Source organism: Cupressus sempervirens, chromosome 4, assembly GCF_028749045.1.
Source record: "Cupressus sempervirens isolate cs-2001-9-10 chromosome 4, ASM2874904v1, whole genome shotgun sequence".
Lineage (NCBI taxonomy): Eukaryota > Viridiplantae > Streptophyta > Pinopsida > Cupressales > Cupressaceae > Cupressus > Cupressus sempervirens.
Window position 1 is genome coordinate 69,984,102 of NC_143121.1, and position 25,582 is coordinate 70,009,683.

General features: G+C 33.9%; 2 protein-coding genes across 3 annotated transcripts; both read right to left on the bottom strand.

Annotated features, from left to right (window-relative positions):
• Nucleotides 1-463: 463 nt before the first annotated feature.
• On the bottom strand, nt 464-18,601 carry LOC149559982 (uncharacterized). Of its 2 annotated transcripts, none has more exons than XM_089824390.1 (7): nt 18,240-18,601; nt 11,550-11,597; nt 6,047-6,148; nt 5,884-5,946; nt 5,710-5,751; nt 5,222-5,623; nt 464-803 (listed from the first exon to the last, which is right to left on the bottom strand). In XM_089824390.1, exons 2-6 carry the CDS (start codon nt 11,559-11,561, stop codon nt 5,222-5,224), a joined length of 621 nt encoding a protein of 206 aa, XP_089680516.1. In that variant the 5' UTR covers nt 11,562-11,597; nt 18,240-18,601; the 3' UTR covers nt 464-803. The 2 variants fall into 2 exon arrangements, with proteins under 2 accessions (XP_089680516.1, XP_089680515.1); XM_089824389.1 differs by having other exon boundaries at nt 6,047-6,160.
• LOC149559983 (uncharacterized) lies at nt 7,964-11,481 on the bottom strand. The gene is made up of 5 exons (XM_089824388.1): nt 10,756-11,481; nt 10,356-10,660; nt 9,701-10,260; nt 9,427-9,606; nt 7,964-9,343 (listed from the first exon to the last, which is right to left on the bottom strand). Exons 1-5 carry the CDS (start codon nt 10,852-10,854, stop codon nt 8,472-8,474), a joined length of 2,016 nt encoding a protein of 671 aa, XP_089680514.1. The 5' UTR covers nt 10,855-11,481; the 3' UTR covers nt 7,964-8,471.
• Nucleotides 18,602-25,582: the final 6,981 nt, after the last annotated feature.

A 25,582-nucleotide genomic window follows, 5' to 3' on the forward strand; every position in this document is an offset into this window, starting at 1 on the left:
CCGCGTTCAACCAAATATTGTCGAAGGCCTTGAGAACCATGTAGGAGAGCATACTTTAAGTCTTCCTCTGAAGCCTCCTTTTCAAATTGGTGAATCTATATTAACAAAGAAAACTAAACTTATAAGGTCCAATGACTAATTAAATACAATTAACTTGACTTTTTATTTAAATAGAAAATATAACTCATTAAATATTAACTTACCATGCCACCACGAACACTATTATATCCTCCAGATCCAAGTTTATGAGATCCAATCTTTGAAACCCGAGCTTGGGTTGCAATCCTTGTATCACGAAGACGTCTTTTACCTCCTTTTTTAGATGGCATATAGTTTGGATTGTCAACAACCTTCCTCTTAAACTTGGCATCTTTTAATAATTCATCCCATGTCACTTGGTCTGTGATCCAAGCTGGACGCGGATACTTCAAGTTTTTTGCCAATTTTGACCTTAGATTATCTCTTTTTGAGCGAATGTACTTACATGCAATATCTAGAATAACATCTCTATTAAAACCAGGATTACCAAATGTTTTTACGACATCATTAAAGAGTTCTTCCTTTTTATCCTCTGGTTGTCTCCTCCAATCCCTTTGGATGGTATCTCCAAATAGGTTTTCTGCACGGTGATAAATAAAGTGATAAAGTTTTAAGCCTGTATCATCCTTCAACACATTGCCTCCAGAGGTGAGTAAAATTGTTACTTCTTGCAATCCTTTTGTAGTTACTAATGATACATTTGAGGTCTTGGGAGTTGACGCAAATGCCATTACGGGCACATTAGTTACTTGGTCATTTACTTCCTGTATTTATAATGGAATTATGAAATCAGTTAACACCCTACCAAAAATATTTAACTATTACCAAATCTGAAACAAGAATAAAGACATTATTCATAAATGAGAAATGACATAATAGACAATGCTAACAAATAGAATATACAAAGGATACCAATTATTTTTCACATAGTTATGCGGCAAAAAAGGAATACTAGTTTGTTTATAATATCATTGATGTCATAATTGATAAATACATGCATACACATATCAATATTGTACTAAGAGCAACCAAAAACAGCAAAAATAGTGAGGTGCCTCCCAAAACTGAACCAGACATGCACGCCAAAAATTACCTGTACAATATTACAAACCTATGATAGCAGACCAAACTATTTAACCATCTGTCCTTATGAAACAAAAAATAATCCTTATGAAACCAAAAATAACAGTTCTATTAACAGGAATCTGTATACTATCATATCGACAAAATTCATTAAAGTAGTAATGTTTAAGTAAATACTTGTATCGACAAAATTTAGTAATGTAGTAACTTTTAAGTAACTACTAACAGTCCTTAAACGTATAAACAACTTCCACCAAAAGCAGCCATCTAAAAGCTGATTAAAACCATCATTTAGAACTATAAAGAGCTTCAGTAAGGCTCCAATCTTTTCCCAGCTCCCAAAGCACCTCTGGTCAGGTGTCAAGCTTCCCAGTTTGTAGGTGGCCACATACAGCTAATTTTTTGAGCTGTCTCCTAATCTTGGATTTTCTTGTGGTTATATCCATGACCGCTCTGTTCATGAAGCCATCCATAATCTGAATGAGAGAATTGAGGGCATTATCAATAGCAAGACTTTATTCAGTCATCCTTCTTTCCAGTTGATCGATTCTCTGAATGACAACAAGGGGTCATCACGAGCCTGCATATCCTAGTTTTCTTCCTCATTATTCTAAGTAGCCACAAAATTCTTGCTATCCAGGGTCTCATTATTATGATTATTAATAGACTGTTGAATAGGCCTAATAACTGAGATGAAGGTAATTCAGTTATTCCCACACAATTTATAAAACTTCTTCTCTATTGGTAGGCTTATAAACAACTTCTGATCTATTGGTTAACCACATTAAACATCCACAGAACATATAAACATGAAAAGCACAAAAACACTGACACAGAGGACACCAAGATTTACATGGAAACCCAAATTGGGGAAAACCGCGGAGAAGCTAATTGTCATGAAATGAACACCTGTTAAGGTGACACTAGTTAAGGTATTTTTACAAGAGGCTCATTGCAATTTGGGTCACTACCCGTAGGCTCACTGCCAATGTGGTTACTACCCAGAAATGTAATGAAGACTCCCTGCCAATACAATCAAGCTTGTAGGCAGAATATAAGAAATGAAGATTGAATCCACCACTAAAGACGGTCACTAATACTCTGCAACACAGTCTGCCACTACTTATATTCAAACAATATACTTCAAGATACTATAAGTCATGATGAGGAGAATGCCACAGTGGATTATCTGGGATGATTGCAACAGTTGATGCCTTATGTATCACATGTAGTTGGGAGAGAATCTAAGGCATCAATTTCTCATCGTGAAGTTGAAGGACAAAAATAAGCAGTGAAACATTGAACATTGATGTGTCTTGCCATCAAGTCAATATGAACATAAAACATGGATCTGAAGTATGCAGGTAAAGAAAGCATATGAAGTCAGCAATCCTCGAACATTGATAACAGTTATGATTTCAGCAGGCATGATCTCTCAGCTATTATATATGTGTCTTGCTCATAAGATCAAGTAAAAGCAATACATTCAATCTTGGGAAATTAAAAAAATGGAGTGGAGAAAGCCAAATCAAAAAGTCTTTCATTGCCGAGTATTACACAGGAATGAAGTGGAGATAGGTGAGTCTTTAATGCCAATAAACAATGATAACAAATATTGAAGGCCTCAAGAGTATGAAGGCACGGGAACTATGATGAAGGAACACGAACACTATCAAAAGTGGCAACAGTAGAGATACGGGAATCAATGCCATGAAAGGATGCAGATGTCAATATCCAGCCTTCAACGTATGAATACTCTATTGTAGGGAAGAGAAAAGGAAGAAAGGGATATTGATTTTGTAAGGTATCTAGCATGATTGAATAGGGGGAAATGATAACCATGCACAGCCATGAATCTACCTTCTAAAGTAAAATAACACATGATATGCAGGCTGACAAGGGCAAACAAAGGAAGGAGGTCAGACCTGTCATAGCCATTTTGAGATATTTTCCCCTGTTCCCTATTTTCCAAAACTTTGTTGATGAAGCTCTGCTAGATGTTCTTATGGATTTTAGTATTTTATGTTCCAAATGTTTTAAGACATCGATGATCGGTATCATTTTTTCATTTGGTATAAGATTGAAATTTCTATTGACCTTCCAACCATGTAGTAACTTGTGAAAGTTTCTCTAAATTTTTTAGAATTATTTTCCAATAAGATGTAGAATCTTTAGTAGATTATTTCATCATGAAAACTCCCGTGACTCACTGATCCTATATCCTGAACATCAGAGAAAGAGCCAAATCATGTTTTGTTGGTTGGGCTCCAAAGCAACAGAGATACAATCTGCAATTACTATAAGAATTCCATTGTATTCACTATTGTAAAATAATGTACTAGAATAGTTTTTGTAAATGTTATTTCTCAAGATTCATAATTATTTATCTCATTATAGTTTTATATTTAGTGTTTTCCAATTTTCTGATTTCAGTTGTGTCCTGCCTCATTCTGGTATGTGTTAGAAGTGTCCTGCCTCAAACCAAGTCTGCATGACTAATTGGAAAAAGTCCCTCACATCTCTTATGAAACACATAAAACCCAAAAATGCTTAACAAAACACATTAGAAGTTAAGAAGCGTCATGCACATAAAGAAATGGATACCAAAGAAAAATTCTAGAAAGGGGCAATACAGTGAACATAATGCAGCTTCTGATCAGTTCTCAAGCATAACTTAAACAGATTCTGGTACAGATGCAGGGTTCAGGGTGATTCAGGAATGTATTATGGCCACTACTTTATTGTAGCCTTGATATAGTTGTACACAAAATATACACATAAAATCAAGAGAAAATAAACAAAACTAAACATCATATGCATAGAAAATACAAAGTAACAATTACAAATTTATATTCATAGAGAAAACAAATAAAGTCAAGATGCATGAACTATGAGGTTTGAGCCCTGCATATTGATGAAAGGTGAATGCTGAAAGTTACGGTGAGTTTCATTTTTTCTTTCTCATGTTGTCCCCTTACTATATTTCACAATTTACCATAATTTCAAATTACCATTTTTCAAAAAGAAAACATGATTAACCCAGATTTTTCCCAAGTGTGCTCTGTGTTCAGACAGGGCCCAGTTCACACCAGGTATAGGTCCAGGACAGAATCCAGTAACTTAGATTCTAACCAAACAATAGAGCAGCAAATAACTAATAAACAAGAGAAGACTAAAACATACCTTGAAGAGAAATTATGATAGGAATAACTATGAATGTGTTGAACTTTTCCATTTCACTAAGTTATCCAAATGCCACTCTTTCTATTAGCGTGTACACAAGCTTGATGCACCAAAGGCTGAGATATTGTCTCTATTAAATAATGGGGACCCAGAACACCGCAAGCACACTCAAAAGCAAACTATGCTTTGTAAATAGTTTGTGCCATGTAAGTTGACAATAGCAAGCCGTGAGAGCCAACACTACTGTATAAAATCATTGAGAATATAACTAATTTTCAGACAGTTAAAAACATAAAGCCCTTCACATTCAGTTCTCATTAATTTTTTCTAGTGCTCCTACATATATGCTAAAATATATGTTGTTCAAATTTTTGAAAATCCAAAAATGTTAATGATTAGGCTGTTTGCAATTAATTTAAAATAGAGAAAGTAATCTCTCTAGCCTCCAAAAGCGATTTTGACATAGAAAAAGACTACAAATAATCAAATGGATAATTGTATTGTAGAGGGCCTTAACATTGGGATTTGGCTTTGAGATTTGAGGTTACTATTTTATCCCAGGGTATTGTAATGAAATGTTGACAGAGAATTATTGAATGAAAGGTCAGGTGCATTGAGCTTTGAGGTCAAGATTTTATCTTCTGATGCTAATGAAATGTTGATAGAGCATAATAGAATGGAAAGTAATTTTTTTTTTAAACAATAGGATATTCTTTACCCAAAAAACAACAATTTATATTTTAACATCAAAAAATTATACATTTTTCACAAAACTTTTCTTTTATTCCTTTCACACCTCATATGCTCACTAATGTTGTCTACTTTTAGGCATTACAATCAATTATAGATCTATATTGCTACAAATAAATGAACTTGGCAACAACAAGAATAATATAATATCGGTAGACAATTTTACCTATTCATCTGCAATGGTCTCTGTAGTCTGTAGCAATGCCCTTTCCCATAATTGAATTTGTTTAATCATTTCTTGTCTGAGTTGAACATTTTCAGGAGTATCAGGAAGGAGCCTTAGCATTCTTGATTGTGTGTCTATATTACTCCTTAACGAAACTTGTTCCATTGTTGGTGGAAGAATTCTTACTGAACCCATAGTTGATGTCCTTCTAATAGGGGCATTCATTTCCAACTCAACACTAGCTATGTTACGAACATTGGTGTTTGATGTAGAGAATATGGTATGGGGTTTTGCACTTGATTCCACTCTTGTCATTGGATTTTTTTGTCTAGACAGAATAGGTAGACCATGAGCCTCTCCACCAATAGATTGTACACTTGTTGGAGTAGCCCTTGAAATATCCTACATGCACAAATAAAAATATTTTGCTGGTATGATAAGGAAAAATAATGTAATCAGGCTTACACAATAATATGATGGGACCCGACCTTTTGCATCACAGTAGTTGTATTGCCAGGCATAGTTGGATCCTGTGTGCCAACATAATGCATGGTCAAATGAGTTACTTTATAAATTTCTTGTGTATAAAAACAATTAAAATTAGTAACTAAATAAACTAAAATATTTTAATTAAATGTATAAAAATATAGATCAAATTTTACCACTAGTATAGTACTAGATGTACTAACTGATGTAATAGCAGTTGGAATGACTTTTGAGATGGCCTGCATTCCACAGATGTAAAATAACATTATATAAAAGGTAACATCATATAGAAGGTAACATATGAAAAATAAAATTATAAAAAATAGTTTTCAATCTTACCTCTTGCACCATCATCGTTATCTGTTGCCCTTGTCCATTTTTTAACATTTCAACTAAAGCATTTAAAATCAATGGATCCCCCATAGAAGCATTTGTAGCAGTCTGAGCCACATTCTTTAAGAAGTACATAATGTTAATTTAAAAAAATTACGAACATACTTATTAAACAACATATGCAAGCAATATTACTAACAAATTTAAATTCACTCCCCTTTGAGAATAATATGTACAAATTTCATTAAACTTCAACATAAGCAATACTCATTATGCATTTTTTTTGAGTTTTTGGTATTACATTTCTATTGACTAGGTGGTGATTGCATAAAGTTTGTACGCTTCATTTTGTGTAAAGTTTCACAAAAATTCAATTTAGAATTTGGGATGTGCTAGATTGTGTACCTCCACCAAATAGAAAAATGTATTTAAAACAAATGCTTCAAGGAATAGAACATAAATAAACTAAAAACATATTTTTTTTCAATTAAAAAAGTACAAGTTGTATGCATTGATGTTACAAACATGCAGTAAAAAAGAATTCAAATTACTAAATGTTCATTACATTTTGTGTATAACTAGAAATTCAATACTCTAAATATTTAATAGTACTGCATTAAACCCTTACAATAATCTTGAAGTTAACATGGCAATAAAACCATATCATCCTCACATGAAATGTCCTCATCTGATGGCATAAATATCCCATCATCATTGGGCCCTAAATCCACAAATAAATTAATACCATCACTTTCATGGTCTTCATCACCTTCAGCTATAGGTAAATGAAAATCAATTAAGTCGTCATCTTCATGAACTTGTTGTCCATGCGGTTCCTCGTGTCCTTCAAGCACTTCATTAAACCCATCATGCTCTTCATCGTGGTCATATACATCATTGACAATACAATTTTCATCATCAACATCATGGTCATTTATGTCTTCAAGTGGAACTTCAACATCTTCAAGTAATTCACTATCCTCAGCTTCAAAAAAAGTTGTTCTCCATCCTCTTGGATCATAATCAATGACAAATGACCAACCAGGTTGCTCTAGATTTGGAATGAGAAATATCTGGTCACATTGATTTGGAAACACGTAAGGTTCAGAAGTGGCTTCAAACCTAGATGTATTGATCATATAGAATCCATTATCATGCAAAAAGATTGTTTTTTCATGACCCACTTTGATTAGCCTATACCATTGAACACGAAAAACAACTTTCTTGAATGATGTAAAATCAAGTTCTATAATATCCTCCAACACTCCATAATATTGAAGTGTGCTTCTGATTGGTTGTATATCATTTGCATGTGAGCGGCAATCCACCTCAAATGATGCTGAAACTCCACAGTCATAAGTCTGTCTCTTCTCATCAACTCTTCTTATGTGAAAATGATGACCAAGATTCCACATCACTTTGTAATATTTTACCTAAATTCATTAAATATATTTAGTGGTTACATTCAATGATACAAAATGTAAAAGAAAATACATTAAACGTGTCCAATATGTTAATATATATGTATCACCTCCCCATTCACAGATCCTCGAACAAAGTTTAATTGTTGTGGTGTCACTCTATTCTTCTTTTTTGTTGCCTCATGTTCAATATTGGTCTTTAGCCAATTCCATGAGCATCTCTCTGTCCATTTTTTTTTATGGCTGGCAGGTAGTCCTCGAGCAGTGTTTTGCCCATATTTATTATATATGTTGGCCCATTCTTGTTCATCCTCTAATTTCTTTTGTTCAGCATACTTCTCCATCCAGTCTGACATAAAGTTGGAATTATATGCAATATACAAATGTAATGCCTCCCACTCAATTGCATCTACAATGAAAAATAAATTTGTTCAATATGTTAATAAATATATGAAGTCTTTAGTTGTTAAATTCAACATCAAAACAAATTTCTATTTCATCATTTTCGCATACCTTTTATCCTCTTTGATGTCCCCTGACCCTCTAATTTTTCTCCTTCAAATGAGTGAGGTTGGCTATAACTCCATAATTGTGGAGCTTCAAGGTGCAATTGAGGCAAGTACTCACTTAAATGAACCATTGCCTGAAAGACCATGTACCCCTCAATCATGGATCCTTCTGGTCGAGCCTTTTGCCTAACAAATTTTTTTAAAACCTTCATATATCTCTCCACTAGCCACATTGTTCTAATATGAATAGGACCACACAACTCAATCTCTTCTACTAAGTGTACAAGGTAGTGCTCTTGAGAATTAAAAAAGCTTGGAGGGAAGCACATTTGAATATCACACATCAAAAGTGATATATTCCTCTTCCAGTATTTCAAATCTTCCTGATGTATCTCTTTAGATGAGACCCACCTATAACATTAGCATGTATTAGATAAAGATTAATAATATCTTCAAAACTGAAAGTATTAGCTTGTCTAAAGACGCAAGTAATGAAGCACTTCAAATGATAAGATTCTTGGATGATAATGCATTATTGATTGAAAATACCTCAAATATCTGGACATTTTGTAAATAGCTAATCTGACATCTCGATCGAAACTGCTTGGTATTGCTGTAGGCAACACATACTGCACAACCATTGATGAACACCATGTTAAAATATGCGTGAGTTGATAGTTTCACTTGGATATATAATTTTTTAACAATATTTCCAGTAATTCTAACATTGAAGAAAGTTACCTTTATCCAATTATGCCAATCATGTGTTTTTAGGCCTGACAACTCTGATCCATCTCTTGTTAATAAGTTTTTCAATGACGCGCCAAATCCAAAAGGAAATCTTAATATTTGCATTGTTTCAATGATGCTTTCTTTCTCATTTGACGTAAGAATCCATGGAGCATGAGCATATGAATTATCTCCATGTAACCACATGTTTGGCATGATATTGGCAACTTGAAGGTCCTTTCGCATTTTTATTTCTGCTTCAAGGCTGGCTCCGTTTAGATGTTTCCATAAGCACTCTGCCACATTTTTCCCAATGTGCATAGTATCAAATAGGTGGGCTATTGGTAAATTCTCATAATATTCTAGTTTATAGAAAATTGAGAGTCTTTTCATTCCTAATGGAATTCTTGCCCCTTCCTCTTTGTCATACATTGCTTTCCACCTACTAGGGTTCATTCTCCTTGGCTTCCTCGTTTGCACTTCATGTCCATTGAACCTGTTTTTTTGACACAGTCGATAGCGATGATTTTCTGGTAAGAAATGTCTATACTCATCATAGACTATTTTCTTGAGATCTTTTGACTGCCTAGACAAGGTTTTTGGCCCACATGATGGACAACCATGTTTCCCCTTTGTTTGCAGCCCTAAAATAAGAAACTGGAGTTAATAAAAAGTAAAATGAACAAAACAATTGAAATTTTGAAAAATTAAATTTATCATATATTACCACAACAAATGGAGAGTCCAGGGGCATCATGTATTGTCCATATAAGTATTGCATGAAAGAGGAAGTTTCTATCATTGATAGGTTTTGATACATCATACATATTTACACCTTTCCACAATTCACGAAGCTCATCAATGAGAGGCTCCATGTACACATCCATATCCTTTACCTGATACTTCCCTAAGTAAAATGACACCAATAATAAGGTTTAGTAAAATTGAAGAATTCATATAGAAACTTCAAGAAAGCATTGCAATCACATACGTTCTAATACCTGGTATAATAAGAGTTAGCATTGCATGCTCCTTCTTCATTGCCATCCAGGGAGGGAGATTATTGTTAATAATTAACACTGGCCAAACAGAATAAGTTGTTCTAAGATCTCCAAATGGATTGACACCATCCATTGCTAGAGATATTCTTGCATTCCTTGGCTCATTTCTTAAATGTGGCCATTTTCCCTCAATCTCTTTCCAATAGTTGCTATCTCCAGCCATACGCATGACACCATCTTGGCTTCTCCCATGTACATGATAACTCATATGTTTTGCCAACTCCTTACATTTGAACATTCTCTCAAACCTTGGCTTTAGTGGAATATGTCGTAGCACTTTATGTGGAACCTTCTTGGATACTTGGTCTTGTCGATACCTACTTGTGTGACACACTGGGCATTGCTTCAAATTTGCATTGTTTCCATAATACAAAATATGGTCATTTGGACATGCATCATATATATTGTACTCCATTCCAATATCTTTCATTATTGAAGATACTTCTCTATGAGAATGAGGTAACTTATTATCCTTTGGAAGTATTTTGTTTGCCAAAAGCCTACATGATAAAACAATGATTTTAATAAGTATACACAATACTTAAAAACACTAAGACATTAAATGGACTTCATTTATTAGAATATCAAATCCTACCTTAATATGTCAGTGAAGCATGTATCTGTCAATCCATGAGTCACCTTCAAGTTCAACATCAACATAAGTGTCACCAATATAGAAGTATCTGCATTTAAATAAAGAGGCATCCTAGCCAACTGAGCTATGGGTGAATCAATAACTTCTTCAGAAGATGTGTAGAAGTCTTGGATAAATTCATTCACGCCAGCTTCATTAATTTTTGAAGTGGTTTCATCCATATACGTGTCTTGCTCTTCATCTTGGGATTGACTATCATCAATATCATTCACTGGTTCTTCAACAATATTGGAAATCGGAAGTGGCTTTTCATCAAAAAAAGTTTGAAATGATCAATACTAAAATATTAACTAATAAGGATATAAATTATTTATTTTAAGATATGTTAATTACAATGTACCTCTTCTATGTAAACTCCATATTTCAGTCTATGGATACCAACAAGTCGTCGCTTCTTTAGTTTCCTATTTTTGCACCTTTTGCAAGTGCAATATATCATTTCATTGAAGTATGCATTTGTACCTGGAGTAGGTCTTGGTGCTTGTTCATCTGAATATTCAGATGATGACGATGTCCTATTATCCTGAATCCACCATGTACTATCAACAATAAGTGTGCTAAGTTTTTAACTTGCATAGTACATATTCTTCAAGAGCTCATGATTGGAACTGGAGAAATTCAAAATTTGAGAAACATAATTTGAATATGTGCATTTTCTTAGGTATCTCAAGATAATATCTTAGAATGATTTGTATCACTATTTAACAAAATTTTAAAGCAAAAATGGATGTGACCATAGGTAAGCACCATCTCATCATAAAATCATGCCTAAGCACCATCTCTTCATAACCATACCTAAGCACCATCTAAGATACATGGTTCTCTTCAAAAATCTCTCTCGCAAACCTTATGATTTTCTCGGTTCAATATCCCAAGAGTAAGATTAATGAATTTGTCTCACTTATTACCCCTACTATCGTTGTATGGTAAGATTTTTGAAGATGTTTTTCTAATTTCAAGGGTTTTATCAGTGACAATGACATTTTATAAATAGCATGAATTACTCTAAATAAAATTAAAACTAACTAGTTTAATATTTTAATAATACTAATTACTCTATGTTAAATATCAAATCATAGTTGATGTTTCATTTAAATTAAATGATATTACAAGTACAAAAAACAACATAAATACCTGGTCCGCCATTTTGTGTGGACACCAAGAAGATATCCAGATAGCAAGCTACAAAAGAAGATTGTAGAGAATAGTTACAATCATTACAATAAAAAGTTGTTAAAATATAGGAAAATATAGGTCAATCCTCCTTATTCCATAATTTCCAGTACTGACAATTTAACAAGATGAACACACATAGATAGTTACTGACTAGGTAATATTGAATGGTATTACATCAAATCCTATATATAGCATTCATATTAAAATTATCTCTACAACTAATATAAAGGTATTTAAATAGTAAGGAGAGATGTAGAGTTTAGACAAAACTTATATGTAGATGCTAACAACAAGCTAGTGATTCTCTACCCAACTGAAAAAAATATTTAATTGCGGCATAGTTCTAGTATGGTAGTACTCTTCTCAAAGTGCACTCAATAAAAGGATGAACAACAGACGTTGAAGTAAAACAAAAGAATGGCCATCTATGGGTTTAAACACCACAAAGATCCACACAACCTTAAAGGATAAAATGCCTAATAGTGGTCTGTTTCTTTTTGAAAAGCCTAGCAAAGACTCCACCTCAAGTCAAAAATAATTGTTGAAGAATATGAAAACACAATATCAATAGAATTGATAACTGTAATCCAAAATAATCTGAAATTTTCCAATATATATAGAATAATCCATGATTGTCATGGGGAGCACATGACTTTGATAAGAAGGGTGAGACGTAAATAAGACTAAGTCAATATCAAAGGCTGTAGGATAAGGACTCAACAAAAGAAGAGTCAATGGGATAAACCTTTACCATTGAACAAAAAGAACATAGAATTGAGGAAGTAAACAATTAAACTAGAATATGAAGTCTACAACAGTGACAAATATATATCTGCATAATTAGAGAACATATGGATAAAGAGGTGTGTATATATATATATAAAATTTAAACAAACCTTCATTGCTAATATCTCACCCAGCCATGTCAAAATAGAACATCGACCATAGTTATGGTAATAGATTCATAAAGTGATCATGTCAGATATGAACAGTAAGAATCCATAACTCAGAACACTATAACTGACTTAACATTTCTTTACCCGATCATGGAACTAGAAGAGGAAACCTCCATCGTGTAGCAAGATATAGGATGACACCACAGGGGGAAGAAATATGGAAGGCATGGGTATGCTACAGAGATACCTTGAGAAGACAAAGGGAAGATGAAAATAGAAAGAGAAGATAGTGAGAAGAGGAGGAGCCAATGTATTTGAGAGTAAGATGGCACCAACCATTGCCACATTTTTACAAATTGATGAACCAACTGTTGTAGCAGATGCAAAATGGACTTCAATTCAGCCTCCAATTAAAATCACAGAAACTAGAATCAATTGGAACAATGTCAAGATGAAGAAGATAAAGGGAAAGGGTTGGACAAAGTAATCTTGTGTAGAAGGACAGGGGAAGATATGTGGAGAAGAAAGATAGAAAAACATGTGTAATTATGTATAATAAATCAGTATTTTGTGAAATTCTTTGGTGTACTCATCTTGACTGCTTTCTTCCTTATTCCTTGGTTGTGGTGATCCTCAAGATTGTTAGATATATGGTAATGAAGTATAGTATTGTTATTGATGTTTACTGTTGTCTTGAATCATTGGGTTATTGTCAAAAAAACTTACTGCTCACTGTCAAACAGTAAATTCTACATATTTTATGAGAAATGTGCCACAGTAACTGCGTATTCTCATTTCGTGGAGAGAGGGAAGATTGTTAAAGGTTTTTTGTTGTTGAGATTGTCATATCATGAGCGTGCACCATAATGTTGTTCCCCATAAAGGTATGGACCAAGAATCAATAAGTAACTGCTGTTGCAAGTAATTATAGTGAATCAGCATTCTTGAAAAAATATAACAGGGGCTTGGTTAAGGTTAGCAAGTGTATTTGAGGGTTTCTATACAGTAATGATCTGATGAATGAGGTGTTAGGAGAAGGGCTCGTGGTGCTTGATGGTCACAAATGGGCACATCACCAGCGGACAATAAATCCATCTGTCCATACTCACAAGCTCAAGGTTTTTTGAACTGGGTTCCACTTTATTCAAATAATTGGATCCTAGAAAAATGGTTAAACTTTTTATATGATGAGAAATTTGTGAATAAAACTATAGAAGATTGTTTATTTATGTTTTAGATCGATTACTGAAGCAGGATATAGTTTGTTGCATGGTGGAGAGCACTGTAAATATGCCGCAGAAGTGAGAGAAAATTGTAAAAAATGGTGAGAAAGAAGTAGGTGTGGCTGAGGAATTCAAGTGTCTACGTTCAGATGTTATTGCCTACACAGCATTTGGCAGCAGCTATCTCCAAGGAAAGCATGTTTTTTCACTTGCTGGCACAGCAAATGTCCTTGGCCTGTCAGGATTGTGCAAAATTAATGCAGGTTCCATGCTATAAGTCAGATTCAGTTATTTGAAAGTTATGTTATGTTTCTTCTTCAAATATTTGCCTTTCAAAAGAAATAGAGAAGTACATTGGAGGCTCAACAAAGAAATTGAGAGTGCTTTGAAAGATCTTATTATGAAGCGAGAAAAAGGTGGTGCAAACACTACTCAACGCTATGGTAATGATCTGCTGGCTCCATGATGAACACAATTAAAGAGATGAAGAGATTTGAAAGCTACGAAGGCCTCACAATAGAGGAAATCATAGCTGAATGCAAAACATTTTTCATTGGCCGGCAAGAGACTACAAGTAATTACTTAACATATGTCATTGTTCTCCTAGTGATGCATCCTGAATGACAAGAGAAAGCACGCTCATAAATACAACAAGTCTGTGGAAATTCCCATCCAAATTTTGAGACATTAAACTAATTAAAAATTGTAAGAATTGAATAACATATTTGTAACCTAAACTTCATTACTTCTACTACATTAGCATTTTTCTAATTGAATTTTGTATTGTGGACTATAGTTAGGATACAACATTAGGAGGAATTGCAATCCTAAAGGTACACAGGTCCTTTTCCCCATGCTTTCATTTTATCACGATGCATCTCTGTGGGGAGTTGATGCAAATGAATTTAATTCTGAAAGGTTCAGTGATGGGATAAGTAAGGCTGCTAAACACGAGTCTACTGCATTTATCTCATTTGTATATGGATTAAGGTCCTTTGTAGGCCAAAATTTTGTTATGCTTGAGACCAAACTTAGATATGTAATTTGACTGTTACATTTACAGTAGTTCTTGTAAAAGAAGGTGCAATGGGTATGTGTACAGAAGTATGACATCAAATGACATTTTTAAATCTCAAATATTTATTTCATTCAACTATAATAATTTTGATCAAAGCTAACATCTTAAATTAACATCTTACAAGTAATGAAATCAAGATCATAAGATCATAACTATTTAAATGCCTGCAACCCATAAATCTTTCCCTGAGCATGTCATATTTCAGAGCACGTCTTTTTCTCATAATTGGTGTTGAAAGTGACGTGGATGATTTTTAAACCTTGCATCACTTCCTTGACATTGCAATGTTCACATTCAAAGTATGTTTGATGAATTATTCACTCCTTTAAACTATTTCCTTAGCCCCTGGAAGTTCCCTTCATGTTTCATGTGTAATACAGTGCCAGACTTATTGCTTCTCATAATCTTGCCTCCAAATTTGATATTGAAGACAAGACTTCTCCACCATCTGTTTGGTACATGAAAACAAATGACAGACTCTGAAGTTCTAAAATATTCCTTAGCAACCATAGGAAATTCCTTTCAAGCACAGATGCTTCACATTTGCATGACTATTGTTTATGAGTATAAACCGTGTATGATGAATGAATCTCCGTTGAAAACAAGTTCTTACTGGTTTAGAATTCTGAAGAGGTTTGCATTAAGCATGGTGCCAGATTTCCATCTACGCTTGAATTTCATGTTCTTTTGCTAATATCAAATTACTCTAGTCGATTCCTTTTGACCTAAATTTCACATATTCAAATTTGATTTCTACCTTTCTTTCTTGGGTGCACATTAAGGATATTGATATTGATAAAATTCTTTCAAACTTGGCCCAAATCTATTCTGTTTCAACCAACTTCTGATCACTCAATTTCAATTTGCGTGTAACAAGACTTTCTAAGAGATTCTAGGAATTTCCTTTGATAAAACATGATTCATTTGAATTCACAATCTTGACTTGAGAAAAGTTCTGAAACTGGAGAGCTAAAGGGCAAGGAAATAATTCAGTTTTTGCACCTAATTCATCAGTTCTCAGCTAGAATAGACAGAACGCCGGGGATTAACACTAGAGCTACCAAGATGAGAAAACAAAAAGAAGCAAAATACCCTGAAAAGATAGGAGCCTCGTCTCTGATGGGTGATCTCTGATTAGGTCACAATAAGTAGTAAAAACTTAATAAACTAGTTGTCAATGCATGACAGAATTATGATAAATCATATGACTTTCATTGATTTCTCGAAAGGGAGAACAACATATGCCAAATTTATCATCTTGAATTGGATCAATCAATGATGAATGTCCGCAGGCAGGGAGTTCTGGGTATTGCAATAGATACACTAAATTGGAATGCATGCTACATTATATTTAGCATTACAAGCATATATACTTTATGGATTTGCAAGATCCAAGTGATTGAGTTCAGAAGAGGTATGATTCCTCTTGACAGGTTTAAAAATCTCAGAATTTTTCAAAGTTTGTGGTGGTTGTGAAGTTTCATCATTCAGAAATAATTTGTTTTCTACGTTTTGAGTGTCTGGGCTATGTTGAGAATGGTGATAATCATTACTACTCTATAAGAATGATGCCTTCATATAAGCAAGTGAAGTCATTCATTGTAGTAAAGTTTAAAGTTTTCCAGCATTTATCTTCTTATAAATCTTGGAGGGTGTGGGCAGAGGGAGGGGGGTGGGTTGCGGGGAAGGGGATGTTGGGGGATATTCCCTAGATATTGTGTGTATTAAGCATGAAGCATGTAACCATAAGAATGATAAGTATCTTTTGATGTCTCAGCAAATTCTTTATAATGAGATTTTCTCAGCATCAGTTTTAAACCTAAACTAGGGTGTGACTGGTTGTTAGTTCAACCATTTTTGGACTTTTTAATTGCAAGGTTATCAATAAGTTTTAGTCTTCTATTGTAAACTTGTCACGGGTGTGCCCTACACGACGGTACTGTTGTTATGGACTGCTCCTGACATGACTTTATATCTACAGTCCTATGATATTATGGCTATTGTTACTATGATCTGAACGTAGATGGTAATATCAGGTTTCTTCATTTTGGGAGCTTGGAACGCGTCCATAAGACCTTCACAGTTGTCATGTAAAAGGACAAAATGATAATGTCTTGTAAAGGTGAACAAACGGAACTCCCAAATTTAACGCATCCTTTGATTTTTTATGAGCTTGTTGAGCTTGAAAGAAAGTGGAAACCTAAATATGAAGCAATTTGATCTGCCGGAGATTTGTTTTCTGGAATGCTTTGTGTTGCTGGGGATTATATTTGTGTCATTCTAGAAACTGATGGCCATGTCAGCCATGTCCATCCTACTGCTCAAAGAAAACCAACCTTGAACAGTGATGGTTGAACATGTACAAACCTTCCTTTACCATGTCTCTTCTTTCTCATTCTTCAACTACTAAAAGATAGTTGAAATGCACCATTTCTATCCTTCAGCTACCAAAAGATAGTTGAAATGCAACATTTGTCTCCTGGCCAAAGGAAGTTGTTTGCAAATTATGTAACTACCTTTGAGGATAGTAAAACCCATATTAGTATTTCTAACTAATAAGCTCTGTTAAGGTAGATGTGATATTCAACATTGACAGGGCAGAGATAAATAATACAACTATACATTTTGATATAGATGAACCAATTAGCCCAAGGGATAAAGGAAGATACAGAGAAAAACTAGGGGTTTCTATCCAAACTAAATCTAGCGTAAGGAAAAATTGGTTACAGTCAAAGCATGTAACAAGCGAGAATAGATTAGCTTTAAATCTCAGAAAACAAGAAACAACCATCAAAGTTCATTAGGAAAAGCCAGTGGAGCTCATCATTAAAAACAAACAACCTGAATTGCTGAAAGGACACTTTGTTTTACAACCAAAGGCAGAACTATCTTCTAAAATCTGGTTACACCAAAGAAGAAATATCGTCCGAGTGAGAAATGACAAATTTACAATATGAAACTTACTATGTACGAACAAAAATTTAATCTACTCAAGATTTCTGAGCAAGGGAGTACACTGTGATTAGAGAGATTTGTAAGCCTGCAAAAGCATGCACAATTAATAATGACCAACTCTCACGAAAATAAGTCCACATTCCAAATCAAAAGCACGGCCCCAAACAAAACCCTGAATGAATCTATAGACTTAATCTGCACATACCTAAGAGGCCAAATTTAGTGACATTCCAGGCAAATCTAGAGGCATGTGAGGTCAAATTTGGAGAATAGGTGGTGTTCCCCAAGCACAATAGCCAGATTTTATATAGGACGCTAAGTCTACAGTGACAATCATCTTAGTGATAGGACCCATTTTTACCTTCAACAGACTAAACTAAAATTGAAATCCAAGTTTTTTTGTATCTACATAGAAAATTTTGAAGAGAATCTCGCCATTATATATATGCAAAACCATTTTTTCCTAGAACATAAACTGTAAAAAGCGAGAACATACCGTTTATGTCCAATTTCAGGGCATGGAGGCCGAAATGCAACGGGAAAGGTTGCTAGAACTAAACAGCAGAAACAAATAGATCCTCCATTGCTACAGGGCAGCAATACGGAAAATCTCCAGGGAGCCAAACTGCGGAAGAAGACTGCAGCGCCTAGGGCATAAAAACTAGAAGATATCATTCTGCTTATTCTTATAGCAGAAATACCCCCTATCCAAGTTTCGTGCCTCTGATTACTCCATTTAGAAGCGTTCGCATGAGTACCCACTGTAAGATTCAGTGCCTCTGATTACTCCATTTCGACGAGTTTGCTCGGTGATGCCTCAGAAAACTCCTTTTGATCGATGAGTTTGCTTTGCGCGGTGAGTTCTCTGCTGCGGGAGAAAAGGAAATTAATAAAAAATATGTTCCCATCCATTTAGGTATTGTTTTAATTAGAGCAATTAAAAATTAAAAAATATAATGTAATTTTTTTAAGACAAAATTATAATTTCGTCACAAATTATTATTATTATGTTTGTGCAATTTCCGCTATTGTCTTTATTTTAAAAACGAAAAAATAGTTTAAATATAAAAATATAATAAAGACAAAATATCAATTTTGTCTTTAAGTATTGTCTTTAATACAGCTACCATGTAGTAGTGACACTGACCTAATGTTCGGTATAAACTTTCTATCTGTCATGATTTTGGATTGTGTTATCCGGTTGTCAGTTTCTCTTAATTAGAAGGTGATTGGTCTATTATTCAATGGAGAGTTCACTTCTCTTATGTCATTGTATCCAACCAAAAATGCCTTCTCTTTGTCTCGACAAAAATTGACTCATCCTAGCTATTGAATTCAAATATATTTAAATTTCCCAATTGGGGATGGAATGTCATTGCCCTACCTCTATATCATGGTCGATTCAGATAGGCTTCCTACTAAACACTTAATGAAGGGTAGGTGCTAATGAAATGACTATGTTACGATCCTCCTTCCACCATGTGCTTGCTTTGGCAGAGTGACCCGAGTATTAGATTTTAAATGAATTCCAAGTGCATTCGATACCTTTGTAAATGGTTTTCCTCACAGCAGGTGACTTTTGGACATGTAGACCATCCACCTATTATACTTCGTATGACTCCTTTTTGGGAGCTTGTTACACATTGCATATTTCTTGACTTACTTCATTTTCAAAGGGCATGACTATATCGACAAGGTAATGTGCCTTCTACTTTTGTTTCTGATTCATCTATGCTATCCAAGTTAAATTTTCTCTATTTGTTTGTTACCAGTTGATTCTTGCTTTGGTTATCTACAGGCTTTTGTTCTTTGCTGACTTCAATGTGATGTCACTATGGATGACCCCGCTTTCACTTCACTCTAACTAATTGTGACTTGCGATATTGATCTTCTCCTTGGGCTACACCAACCAACCCAAAGTGGCATTATCCTTAGATTTGAGCTCATCGATCCATTAGAAGTGTTGCGGATCATTATAAGAGTTGAGCTTGAATCATCTAACCATTGATCATAATCTATTATCTCTTATATGAATCGATAATGGACTGTAAATCTCATGCTATCCTCCAGTTCCCACCGAGTCTAAGTTGACTACACCATTAGTGCAAGTAATCTCTTGACATATGAGTAGCATATTACTCACCAACTTAATCTTTCTTGCCTTAATGTGAGCCCCTCTCTGATACAAACATGTGAGATGTGTCCTCATCCATATCAATCCAAATTCACGTATTTCCTCAACCTCCTTTGATACCTTTCTTACATTTGCAGAATGCAACCTAGCTCTGATAACATGTTGAAATAACTTAGATCATTTCTGCAAATGTACTTTCATTTCCATTGTAATTGATGATTTCCAAATGCAGATTTGGATCTCATATATGTATAATATGACAGGAAGAGACATGTCTCTATAGTGAATCACCATTTAGTTTATAAATAACTATATCCATATCTCATCTTATATATTAATATATTAACCTTATATGTAATATTATATTATATTATTATATTATTATATAATAATATATAATGCATAGTATATAATACATATTATATTACATATATCATATATATATATTATATATATAAGATATATAATGCATAATATATAATATATATTATATTGCACATATAATAAATATTATATATATAAGAATCACCAATAACAATTTTTCTAAAAAACATAAACACATATTAATATATCAAATAATCAATATTTTACTTCTACTAATGCTAAAACATTAACAGTTAGGACTGGTTACAAGATAACTAATAGAATCAACACTTGTTTACTTGCACCAAGCATACAGACTTCTCAAAATGAAGTGAAGTTCATTCAACAATGATTAAAATGGAATGAGTAAGCCTTGCTAATTCATAGATATGTCAATCCAAATAATGAAGAGTTCAACAAATCAATGAAACAACAAAATGAGGATTTTATTGCTCACTATTTTTATCAGTCTGTACAGCCAGATCTCTATAGTACAATAGATGCATTTATGTTTTAATAGCCTTCCCCAAACTATCACAACCAACTCTTACTGGTTGGATGCTTAGTTTAAGCCTAAAGACACCCCAAACACTAATTCCCTCCAAACACCTTTATAGCCATTTGCTTTTAAATAACAAAAATGGTTTTAAATTTATTTCAACCCTTATTCTAATACCTAGAGCTATCCCCTACCCATTCTAAACTTCCTATAAACATAACTTAGGTTTGGACAACATTAGTCCAATACAAACAAATTCTTGGTCTTTTAAGGACATTACAAGTATGACTTTCAGTCTTTTAGGACATTACAAAATAAACTCATCTGATTACATTGTTTGGTTATGAAAACCATTATAGCTTTTAATTCTAGTCCATTTGTATTGCTTGGATATCTCCTTATCCTACTGACTCCTCTGGTCTTCATGGTATGTTTTGGTGTCTTCATATGATGATCTTGGTGCCCCTACACCACTAATTAGGCCTCCAAATTTTCCATTTTGAAAATATTTCAAAAAAAAAAACTCAAGAAGATACCAATTAAGTTATGGTTTTAGAGAGCTTGAATATTTTCAAGGTTTTAGTTCTTCAACCCCTCTGTACAACTCATTCCTATAAAATAGCGTACTTACAAGGGTTTTAAGACTTTACTTGTTGGCAGGCCTTACAAAGATTCAAAAGGAACACAAAAAGATTCAAATCCTTCTTAGTTCTTGGAAACTATACCTTTAGATATTTCTATACATACTCCAATCCTTGATTGGTACAAGCTAATCAAACTACTACTCTATCCAAACCCTATGATCATCAAGTCACCTTGTTGGGTATGCTTGAATCCACCTAGGGATTGATTCCAAAAATAGAAGACCAAATTTCATATTGACCACAAGTTATTTATAGTTCCCTAATAGATTCCTAAAGGTTGTTGTGTTTTAACAATTAGATATCAAATTAGAGCAATTTCTATGATAACTACTGATGTAGAGGAAGAGTGGTTGGTATTAAATACATAATAAAAGTTGCAAACTTAAGAGACTTAGATACTTGTACTGATTGACAACTTCAACTTCTTCAAGGAATTAACTTTTTTAAGTATATCACAATATTCCTAGATGCTGACTTGGTTTCTTAAAAACCCAATTAATTGGCACAGGGATCTTTAAGACTCTAAGACAATACCATACTTCTATAAATTTGGCTCAAATGCACAATACCCTACCTATTAGTCCTACTGCATGCTTGGAATGGGGACAACTTTGGTTTTCCTCAAAATTTTTGACAATTGAAAGACACTTCCTAATACCCTTTTTAAAGAGTTTTATAACATAGCAAAGGATTGTATATGGTTACCATAGACCAATAGGATTGTATAAGGTTACCATAGACCAATATGTTTTCAATTTTAACCCTTGATTGCATAGCATGGCATTTGACATACATTATAGACTAAAAAAAATTCATGCATTTAAACTCAATCTTTAAACTTGAAAATCCAACTTTTTATACTATAGATCCTGAGCCTTGGTTTCAGAAGTCATGTGCTACATCTTTCTCCATCTAATTTCAAGTACAAATTTTCTCTATTTTTCTTTATTGAGATGGTTGATAGCGCAACATAGATTGTGCATTAGTATAAAAGTATTAGCAAGCCCTACCACATGTGGCTCTCTACCTTCCCAGATGGAACCCACTCTCCTAGGGTCTTTGTCTTTGTCTTAGAGTGAACTAGAACATTTATGTTGAAAAAAATACCAGATCTGAAGAATACCGGTTATTTTGTTTCTTTTTGGGATCATATTGATAATATAACATATGTTTTGACTTTATGGTACTCATTTTTGTGTTAATGCTCTATAGATAAAGGTGAAGCATCCGATAAGAAAAAATCTTGCCATCACAAAGAAGCTGCCAACAAAAGATTCTAGCAGTGAGGACTCTTCTTCTGAGGAGGTTAGTCATTTTGTTGTGGATAATTATCTATAGAACAGAATCATGTTTCGGTGGAATTACAAGCTTATGGAATTTTTATGTTCAATAGTGAACAAATGGTTAATTGAAATACCTTATCATAGTCACCTCCACTCCATCCATTTGACCTGTATCACAGTTAGTAGTTCCCTTATAGGGATACAAATCACAAACATTAAAAATGTTAGATAAACCAATGTCAGTAGGGAGTTCAATTTTATATGCATTTGTGCCATATTTTTGCAAAATTTTGAAGGGTCCCATCTTCCTCATCATGAGTTTGGTGTATTTTCCCTTGGTACAATTTGAAATTACTTCTTCATACTTGTCCAATAGCTGCCTTACTTCCTTAAGTCCCACAATCCTTTCATTGGATCTGCCTTCCTTTCCTTTTTCTCCAAGTTGTGGCTTTACTAATATGGCAAAGCACAAGGTGTTCTTCACCTTGAAGGTCTTCAAAAACTCCTTCTCTCCAACAATCATCACACTAGATCTTGTCTTTGTACTCCCCTATTTGAAATTAAATATTAACTTGTTCATTTACTATGACCTGCTCCTCCTTATTTAGCCATGAAACCTTATAAGGGTTAGGATGAGGTAACTTCTTCAATCCAGGCTTCTCAACCATTTCTACTGAGGCTATATTATTAGTTGAACTGGAATCTACAATAACTTTGTAGACCTTACCTCTTACCTTGCAGAGAGTTTTGAATAATGTCTTTCTTTGGGGAGGTTCTTTCTCTGTGGCAGTCTTTAGCAGGGTTCTATTGAACATTAGAGACTCTCCCCTCTCTAGATCAGCATTTACTCTTGCCCCATGGTCACTTTGTGCATCCTCCTCTTGAGCCAAATGGACTCTTCTATTCCCTTTGTAGCTGTTGTTGCCCATTTTCTCAGGAAGTGCTTCTATGTAGAAAGTGCAATATTTAGCGGTAGAGTTATGGAAGATCAACTAAGTGTTTGTTTCTTTTCATTTTTTATATTTCTTTATCTCTTTATCAATATATCTCTCTATCTATACCTCTTTCTATCTATCTCACTTTAGTATTCATTTATATATGTTTCTTCCTCGTACTACTCCATCTACAGGTTGCAAACAAATCATCCTTCTTCCACCAACGAGTCATTCCATTCAAGAAAGACCATATGTGACGATATCAATGCACAAAAAAATAAGGAAACAATTGCTAGACTATGGTCTAACTTAAAAAGAAAAGGTGATGGAAAATGTTATTGTCCTTGCAAAATTTGTCAGGGCTTAAAGACTTGAAGATATCTAATCAAAACAACTGAGGAACATTATAGGCAACATGGTCACATTGAAGGGGGAAATGAATATTCTCCATTGGTATGTATTTTAATAATTTATAAATTACATAAGATATGATTTGATGATGACATCATGGTCATAGCTAATATAAGGTCATCATTTTCATATAGGTCAACATCCCTAAGTTTCATGTTATGGACCATGACAATTCGAAGAATGTGGATTTCCACATGAGGGAACATGGAGGTGTGAATATTGAAGTAGAAGGCAATGATACCATGGAAGAAGACCACGATGATGAAGATTACGATCATTAAGATGATCATGATGATCAAGATGATGATGATGATGATGATGTTGACATAGAGCTTGATGTACCTATACTTGAGAAGGCAAATGAGTCCCTATATGAAGGCTCTAAAACAACTCTTCTTGCCATTGTATTGTTGTTGGTGAACTTGAAGGTTATGAATGGTTTATCCAACGTAGCAATGACACATATGTTAAGGTATATCATCTTCTTTCATTATTTTACTCGTAGTTCCCTTACAATTAACATTGGGTTCATGTAGCAATTAATATTCTTGAAATTAACAAATTATATTTTTGGTCATAGGTTGATAGGTGAGAGTTTGTTACTACCATAAAACATGCTACCTCACTCATAGAGGAAAAATGGACACACTTTAAAGAAGAACCTCGTAATATCAAGCTTTCATTGGCAGCAGACAGTGTCAATCCTTTTGGAGAGATGAGATCTACTTACTTGGTGTGGCCTGTTTTTGTTATCAACGATAACATACCTCCTTGGTTGTCCATAAAGAGAGAGCACATAATGTTGACACTGATTGTTCCAGGTATTTTTTGATTTAATGTTCATCTAAATTAATTTATTATTACTAATCCATCAAAATGGTCATAATAATTATGTAATATTTTTGTTCATTCAAATAGGTAAGTACCAAGTTAAAGATATCAATGTATATATTGAACCCCTTATCAACGAGTTGATGGTGTTATGGAATGGGGTTACTATGTATGACATCTGTAGACCAATAGGAAAAAGATAATTTCAATTTCATGCAATACTTGTATGGACAATACATTATGCCCATGGGCTAACACATTTTTGTGGTATGTTGCCTTCTTAACACCTCTTTTTTGGTATGTTATAGTGACAACACAAAGTTAACACATTTAATCCAATTATACATGATCTTGGGAAAATTTTCATGTCCAGTTTATGGTCCAAAGATGAAATCTTGTCATTCAAAAAGTTTATGAAAGTAGGTGTTCGATGAGAATAGACACTTTCTACATAGAAATCATAAGTACATAATTATCAAAAAACATATTTTCAATGGGAAAGAAGAGACTACATCAAAGCCACAAAAAATGACACCTCACCTATGGAAGTTGGCATACAATAAAATAAATCGTCGAGGTAATGTCATTCCATCTGATGGTTTTTGTTTCAAATTTATATTTTGATATTGTGTTTTGTTTATTGATGATGTAATTGATGCTTGTGAAGGTTGTCAAGGCATCAATGACCAACTTCCAAAAGGACTAAAAATTTATCCTACACAATTTACTAGGTTGTCAT

Coding starts and splice junctions, on each gene's coding strand:
- LOC149559983 (XM_089824388.1), bottom strand. CDS start 10,854: ATGATATATTGCACTTGCAAAAGGTGCAAAAATAGGAAACTAAAGAAG. Junction 9,607..9,700: donor GCTAACTCTTATTATACCAG/GTATTAGAACGT, acceptor CATTTTACTTAG/GGAAGTATCAGGTAAAGGAT. Junction 9,344..9,426: donor TGGACTCTCCATTTGTTGTG/GTAATATATGAT, acceptor TTCTTATTTTAG/GGCTGCAAACAAAGGGGAAA.
- LOC149559982 (XM_089824389.1), bottom strand. Junction 5,752..5,883: donor CATCTAGTACTATACTAGTG/GTAAAATTTGAT, acceptor GTTGGCACACAG/GATCCAACTATGCCTGGCAA. Junction 5,624..5,709: donor CAACTACTGTGATGCAAAAG/GTCGGGTCCCAT, acceptor TTGTGCATGTAG/GATATTTCAAGGGCTACTCC.